At 29.1% G+C, this 7,830-nt stretch overlaps 2 protein-coding genes across 5 annotated transcripts; one reads left to right on the top strand and one right to left on the bottom strand.

Annotated features, from left to right (window-relative positions):
- Positions 1–23: 23 nt before the first annotated feature.
- Positions 24–2,049, bottom strand: LOC122631180 (peptide chain release factor 1-like, mitochondrial). Its single transcript, XM_043816536.1, has 2 exons — positions 1,156–2,049; positions 24–1,043 (listed from the first exon to the last, which is right to left on the bottom strand). Exons 1-2 carry the CDS (start codon positions 1,487–1,489, stop codon positions 139–141), a joined length of 1,239 nt encoding a protein of 412 aa, XP_043672471.1. The 5' UTR covers positions 1,490–2,049; the 3' UTR covers positions 24–138.
- Positions 2,050–2,090: 41 nt separating this feature from the next.
- Positions 2,091–7,714, top strand: LOC122631178 (scm-like with four MBT domains protein 2). Of its 4 annotated transcripts, none has more exons than XM_043816533.1 (8): positions 2,091–2,827; positions 2,963–3,040; positions 3,766–4,178; positions 4,264–4,353; positions 4,461–4,975; positions 5,074–5,924; positions 5,995–6,644; positions 6,734–7,714. In XM_043816533.1, exons 2-8 carry the CDS (start codon positions 2,998–3,000, stop codon positions 6,902–6,904), a joined length of 2,733 nt encoding a protein of 910 aa, XP_043672468.1. In that variant the 5' UTR covers positions 2,091–2,827; positions 2,963–2,997; the 3' UTR covers positions 6,905–7,714. The 4 variants fall into 4 exon arrangements, with proteins under 4 accessions (XP_043672468.1, XP_043672470.1, XP_043672469.1 ...); XM_043816535.1 differs by having other exon boundaries at positions 2,963–3,043; positions 6,004–6,644; XM_043816534.1 differs by having other exon boundaries at positions 2,963–3,043; positions 5,998–6,644.
- The last annotated feature ends 116 nt before the right edge of the window (positions 7,715–7,830 follow it).

Here is a 7,830-nt window from a genome sequence, read left to right as displayed (position 1 = left end):
TCCTATATAACAAAATATAAATGTTACCTAAATATTGTATAATTTATTCGATTAAACTATATACAATTTAACACTTATATACACAACATAAAATTTTGTCAAAAATAGAAGATATAAATTTTATGAAGAAACGAAATATTATTTTGTTTTGGACTCTACTTTATTTATCATATCCGCTAAAATTTTCTTTTGTATATTACTTTGCAATATACCTTCCAGTTCTTCCAATTCTACACCTCCTGTCATAAACGATTTTAAATTATGCATTGTTCCATTTTCTACTCTGTGATCCGTGATACGATCTTGATTATAATTATATGTTCTTATCTTTTCATTTCTCAATCCTAAGCCCATTTGCTTCTTACGCATTTCACTAACAATCCCAATTTGTTTATTCAATTCTTGTTGATATAAAATAGTTTTTAGCTTTAAGAGTGCTATTTCTTTATTTTTTAATTGTGATCTTTGCGTTTCACAAGTTACTGCTATTCCAGTTGGGCAATGAGTTATTCTCACAGCTGAATCAGTTGTATTTACGTGCTGACCACCAGCACCCGATGCTCTCATTGTTTCTATTTTCAGATCCTTATGATTTAAATTAATTTCAATATCTGTGGGTTCTGGCAGAATAGCAACAGATACTGTACTGGTATGCATACGACCAGATTTTTCGGTTTTTGGTATTCTTTGTACTCTATGAACGCCTCCTTCATGTCTAAATTTTTTAAAAGCTAGATTACCTTTAAGTAAAATACTAGTATGCCTTACACCACAACTTTCACTTTTATCAAGCTCTAATAATTCATATTCTATTCCTAAATAATCTGCATATCCTAAATACATCTTGTAAAGATCTTCAACAAAAAGCATAGCCTCTTGACCTCCGACACCAGCTGATATTTCAAGAATGGTATTGTTATAATTTTCTTTATCAAGGTCAAATAAAATTACGTTCAATAACTTTTCATCCAGATCATCTAACTGTTGTTTATACGTTGCTTCTTCTTCCCGAGCTAACTTTTTCATTTCTTCGTCTTCTTTACCTAAAAAATAAGTTTCGAACAATTATCTGTATTGATCCTATATAAAAAAAAGTAAAAAAAATAAATAAATATCAAATTATAACTTTATATTAAAAAGTATATTATTATTTACCAATATCTTGCAAGTATTTTACATTTTCCATAATATTAATACGTTCCTCTAACATGCCTGCCATGGATCTTATATTAATCATTTTTACAAAGTTATTTTCTTTCCATTGATCATTTTGATAAACGTCAGAAAGATAATCTAAATACTTTCTAATACTGTTATCCGAAAGTGGTAAATTTAAACGTGATGCAAACACATTATTTGACATGAAACGAACCATTCCTTTGAGGTTATGTAATATATTTAAATTGATCAAAGTACATCTTTGCGAAGTATCATATATTATTATACGTTTACTATAAACATTAAATCTTGACAAGAATAGAAGAAACATGATCGTTTTCGTTGTTAAAAAAATTTATACGAAAGATGCATATCGTACAAACACAAGATTTCAAACGCGACCGCTGGTTTTACCTAGCTTAACCATTTGAAAAAAAGAATACTGAAGAGAGCGCTTAAAGAGTATCGTCTGCTAATCAGTATTGACGGAATAAAATTGCTAATATCTACATTCTTCAAAAATTCGATACAATCATTATTTCATTTGTAAGATATATATTTGGTTATGTATATCATCGTATAAACGAGGTACAACGTCATTCAAAATTCATCTACAAGGAAATTATTTGATTTGATTGTTTTATGTTTCTTGTAATCTGAACTTAGTCGAATATATTCAGTTAAATTTTTCATTAAAAACGTTGGTCTTTCTGTATGAAAATCGTTTATACAAATTGATACACCGATTGTTTGTTACTTCAAATTGATATCTTTAACATAAAAAATCATTGAAATAATTATTAGAGTATAGAGAAATAATAAAAAGTTGCCCTTTAAAAAAAAGAACATTTCGCTAGATGGTGCGCATAAAGCTTACGAATGAGAAGGATAAATACACATATATGGTTTCACTCTTGCATTAGATTTTTACTTACATACACATCTGGATTCGCGCTAACGATCACGCTCACCAATAGCAGTAAAGACCGAGGCATATTTACCTCGGACCTTCCAAATTATCCTTCCATAAATTTTATTTTATACCTGAAGGATACGAACTAAAGTAATAAAAGACTTAAGATATGTACCTTTTATATTGTACATAATTGCAAGGTTCATTCATGTAACGGTACATAGACAAATATATATATATATATATATATAAGTGTGTGTGTGTGTATATATAACGGGAAAAAGGGAAAAAGAATAACGAATGTGAGGTCAGAAAAGGGAGTTGGAATAATAAAACTAGAAAGAGAAAGAGAGTGAGAGAGTGGTGGGAGTGAAGGGTAGGGGCGAAGGAGAGAAGGGTAGGGGCAGGGAGAACATTGAAATAAATTCGAAATTTTACTCGTTCTTCACGCATTAGTATTTCGTTGCTTGATAAGTAAAGTTTGTTAGATGCGTTAAGAGTTTAGAAAAAAGACAAAGAAGAAAGAAAGAGAACGAAATTCGAGACAAGAGAAGCGAAAGAAAGATAGTGCGTGTAAGAGAGAGATAGAGAGAGAGAGATAGAGTGATAGAGTGAGACAGGAGAAAGAGAGCGACGATACATACGTACGGCGGGGCAAGCGTAGAACGGCGGACTGTTACGAGCGACGATAGTATTTTTCGTTGAAATAAATTCGATAAAGATTTCGAAAAAGAGATTGCTTAGAGACTAATGGTCGTAAGTATTGATAAACTTTCATTGTATTTATTTAAAATAAATTTCTAAATGAATCGCGTTAAATAATATATATAATGTAAATGATTTCGATGCTTGTTCTAAATAAAAAAATTGATTTTGATGTATGATGTGCAGGCTCTATCTCTCTTAATATAATAACGCGAGAAAACATGGAATCGTGCGAGAATCGGACTCAAGAAAAAAATCAAGAAGGTGGTAAGTTGTTTTGTTTTGTTTTTTTTTTTTTTTTTTTTTTTTAAATGTTCTTTTACAGATTATTATTAATTATCAAACTTGTAATATATCGCAGTTTATAATTATATAACGTTGTGTGATTTAGATCGTAACAAAACCGCGCTAGATATTATTTGGTAACCTTAAGTTTTACGGAATATGTTACTCTTCTATTGTAAAAACTATTGCTTTTAACAACCACAAATGTATGACTTTTAGATAAGAAAATATTATAATGAAACTTATAAATAAAGTTTGAACACGACGTTCAAGTCCCGTTAATATATTTACGATCATAGAAACATCACCTTTTGAACTTCATTTTCTAAACTTAATCGTATATATGGTCATGAATTCATTATCTCTTGAAATTTACATATTTATATACACGGTTATAATCGATATCTATCTATACGTGCATTTAGTGAATATATACAAATATTATAATGAGAAAGTAAAAAATCGTATAAAAATTATTATTAATTTTTTTTTTTTTTTTTTTTTTTTTTTTTTCATTATAATGGTCATACAGTAATAATTTTCGTTTATAAAAAATATTAATATATTATTTTTAATGAACATAATTATACATATGGATATGATTAGAAATTAAAAGATTATATATTTAAATAATACATAAAATAATTTTTCAATATATTATTTATTTTTATTATATTTTTAATTATCTCAAATTATTGTTACAGAAAATGGATTTTTTTGGCAAGATTATCTTGATGCTACTGAAAGTGTTGAGGTTCCACAAATTATGTTTCCACATGTAGAATTAACATTGCAAAGTGGGATTGAGATAGGAATGGCTTTAGAGGTACCAATAGGAAAAACAATAGATGAATCTGACATTACTTATTGGATTGCTTCGATTGTTATGGCTTGTGGACCACTATTAAGATTACGCTACTTTGGTGGAGATGAGAGAACATTGGAATTTTGGTTTAATCTTACTAAAGAAGCTGCTCATGAACTTGGATGGTGTACAGCAAATAACAAAAAATTAGTGCCTCCCGATGTTATACTTCAAAGATCACCAGATTGCGTTGAAAAATTATCTCATTTTTTAACAACTGCACGTACTGTACCACCAGGAATGTTAACTGGGGTAAATTTTATCTTCCTCTTCATTCTTTACCATGTTATTCTAATTTTATTATAATTGTTATTAACAAGCATATCTCTTTTCACAGGATGGTCTTAGCATGACAGAAAAAATTAAACAAGGAATGAAAGTCGAAGTAAGCGATGTGTTACATCCTTATAAATTATGGGTAGCTACGGTAAGAATTGTTACATTGTACCAAATCATGATCTAACTTTAATTTTATTGAATGTTTTAAAATCTCTCGTTGTATTTTAATTATTTTACGAATAAATTTGTTTTCAGATTATAGAAAATGTTGGTGGCCGTCTTTTATTAAAGTATGATACACCTGGTTCATCGTTTAAGGACTTTTGGATGTTTTGTACGTCAGAACATCTACATCAGTATGGATTTGCATGTAAATCAGATTCAACTTGGTTTTTAGAACCACCTAGTTCTATAATAGACATGCATACCTATGAAGAATGGAAAGATTCGCTTGAATCAAAACCAAAAAATTGTGATATATCAGAAGAATTATTTAAAAATGAAGTTGACCATCCTAAACATAATTTTAAAGTTGGAATGAAATTGGAGGCATTGAATCCAATAAATCATACAACAATATGTCCTGCTACTGTTATAAAAGTATTTGATGACATATACTTTCTAGTCTATATTGATAAACATGATGAAAATATAAAGGGTACTGATATTGACTCTTGCTTATATAATCAATCTGAAAAAAATACATGGCTTTGCACAGCAGAACATCCATACATATTTCCAATTGGCTGGTCAAAAAAACATGATATTAAGTAAGTATTGAGTTTGATGTATACACAATATTTATTATTATTTATATTTCATTAGAAATGCAATATTAATACATTTTTTATATTTATATTTTTTATAGAATTACACATCCAGAAGGCTGGATTTCCAATACTGAAGAGTTTGATTGGGATGAATACTTGAAAAAAACAGGAAGTATAAAAGCTGACGAAAATTTATTTTATGAGAGAAAAAATGCAGCAGATGCAGGTTTTGAATGTGGTATGCGTTTAGAAGCTGTTGACCCAGAATATGAGAACATTATCTGTGCTGCTCATATTACTAAAATTGTCATGAATTTATTATGGATAAAATTAGATAACTATGAAGACAACAAACCAGAACATATAGTCCATATGCGTTCCTTAGAAATATTTCCTGTTGGATGGTGTGAATCAAATCATTATCCGTTAAAACCACCAAAAGACTACATCGAAATTTGTAAAAAAGTGCAAACACCTGTAAAAGAAGAAAAGAAGAACAACGTGCTTGACATACCAATTTCAGAACCACGTTCTTCATTGTGGTGCCCAAAAATATATTTTAATTATCGTTGTTTTACTGGTCCAATGATATCGAAAGGAAAATTAGCTACTTTGCCAAAGGCTGTGGGACCTGGTCCCGTAGTCTTAGTAATGAGAGAAGTTTTATCCATGATAGTGTCTGTTGGATATAGAAGTGCCAGAATTTTGAAGGTATTACAGTGTGATTCAAAGCCAGATCCTGGATATCGCTTGGAAGTTTTAAAAGCAAAGCACAAAAATAATACTTATCGTGCAAGTGTTGCCGTTGTTACTTCTGGAGACATGGTAGCAGACTTTTGTAGAAATATTTGTAAAAAATTGATGGTCTGCCCTAATTTATTTGGACCCTTGCATGTATTAGAAAATGAATGTCCGGATAAATGTCATAAAACATCAAAAACAAAATTCAGTAAGTATAACAAATACATCCAGCTGTTTCGTGTTTTTCATTATTTAAGTTGTGCAATCTTTAATTTCAGCAGCATCAGTGGGAACTGGAAAACGAGGTAAACCAAAAGGTTATACAAGTATAATGGTACAAAAACCAAGGGCATGGGGTGGTAGACGTAGAAGAAGGCGTGGAAGATGGGGCAATAGAGACAAAAGAATCAACTATGAATACGAAGATGAAATGCCTTTTATGCCGTTGGATTTGGCAAAACATATGTCAGATGGTCTTGAAGAAACGATTGATGGTAGACAACCTCTTTCAGAAATAGATATTATGATACAAAAAGGTTTAGAAAAATCAGATAAGTCAGATGATTTTAAAACGGAACCTCCATCAAGTAATGCTTCAGAGGACTCTGGAAGTTCTTTTAATGATAGAAAAATGAAAGATAATCGAGCAGGAAGTCCTAATAGTTTAAGTACTAAACATCACTTTACAAGGTTCAGTCAAAATGTAGCAACCACTAGAGGGAGTAAAAGGGAACGTGAATGGGACACAAGTATAGAGTCTGATTGTTCCGAAGCGGATGCAGAATATGTAAGAATGCAAAAAAAACAAAGACGACCAAAAACTCGTAAACTTGATTCAAATCCTTTATTTTGGACCGTCGATGACGTATTTCGATATCTTAGAAAAACAAACGATTGTAAAGACATCGCTTATCGTGTTAAACAAGAAGTGAGTCATACTTGATTACATCAAATACGAAGTTCAAAAAAACAAATTTTTAAATAAGATATAATAATATTATTGTTTTCGTCTTTCAGGAAATCGATGGTCTCGCCTTTTTATTATTAAATTTACCATCTCTCACACAACATATGAAATTGCGAACAAGTTTAGCCATGAAGCTTTGTCGTCATGTTGAACAAGTGAAAGTCACATTTTTTTTACGACATATTAATGAAATTGATCCAAAAAAGTACCCTATAGCATAATTTTTTAATTCTAAACAGAATTTTTTATTTATAACTTGTATAATAATGAATTAATTTAAAACTGAAAGAATGTTTGCAAAAATATTTAGTGTATTACATATCCAATAATGACTATATGTATTTTAATTTATATAAAAACGTGTGGTAATGATAGCAATAAGTAAGATAAATATCTTTTGAGAAGTACCATTTAAAAGTGAAATTATATATATATTTTTTCTTGTGTAACAAAAATGAAAAAATATATAGATAGAGGAATTCTAATTAAATGAATATAATTTTTTGTCATACGTAATATATGCGTATTTTACCATTACATGCTTTTTTCACTTGACTCCACAATTATGTGCAAAGGTTATATAATTTTTTATACACACACACACGCACATGTATGTATATATCTATGTGTGTGATAAAAAATAGACATTATTTGATCGTAATAATAATGATTAAAAGAAATATGTATATTGTCGTATTTATAATTGAATCGAATTACAATGTTAGAACAAATTTAAAATATGTATTAGTAGTAATTAAATTGATTGATTGTAATCATTTAAGATATCTACAATGTTAATTTTATATGGATCATTTTAATTTGAAACTATATTGTCAGTGCTAAATACCACAAAGCCGATCTTTTTGAAAGCTTTGCCAAACTGCCTTTATTCTAGATAGCATTTTTAAAAAATTATTATTTCTAAATAGATTTGAAGAATATAAATGTAATTTATTTAAATTGTACATGGTCTTCTTCATTTAAATCATGTAAAATGTATACTAATAATTATATTCGATTGAATGGTTAAACCTTTATTTCTTAATATCCTTCCACGAATCTTCTTTTTTTTTTCAAATATTTATTTCAATATCTTACATAAGCTTTAAACAGTAGTTAATCCGTTGCAACGAATTTAATATCAATA

The sequence above is a fragment of the Vespula pensylvanica genome, chromosome 8 (assembly GCF_014466175.1).
Source record: "Vespula pensylvanica isolate Volc-1 chromosome 8, ASM1446617v1, whole genome shotgun sequence".
NCBI lineage: Eukaryota > Metazoa > Arthropoda > Insecta > Hymenoptera > Vespidae > Vespula > Vespula pensylvanica.
The sequence above is the reverse complement of the archived record's forward strand: the minus strand, read 5'-3'. Positions and strand labels throughout refer to the sequence as shown.

What these genes read in the sequence shown, in the direction of transcription:
- LOC122631180 (XM_043816536.1), bottom strand. Translation starts at nt 1,489, where the DNA reads ATGTTTCTTCTATTCTTGTCAAGATTTAATGTTTATAGTAAACGTATA. An exon ending in AAAATACTTGCAAGATATTG is followed by an intron (nt 1,044 to 1,155) that starts GTAAATAATAAT and finishes CTTATTTTTTAG; the next exon opens with GTAAAGAAGACGAAGAAATG.
- LOC122631178 (XM_043816532.1), top strand. Translation starts at nt 2,998, where the DNA reads ATGGAATCGTGCGAGAATCGGACTCAAGAAAAAAATCAAGAAGGTG. An exon ending in CACCAGGAATGTTAACTGGG is followed by an intron (nt 4,179 to 4,263) that starts GTAAATTTTATC and finishes CTCTTTTCACAG; the next exon opens with GATGGTCTTAGCATGACAGA. An exon ending in TCAAAAAAACATGATATTAA is followed by an intron (nt 4,976 to 5,073) that starts GTAAGTATTGAG and finishes TATTTTTTATAG; the next exon opens with AATTACACATCCAGAAGGCT.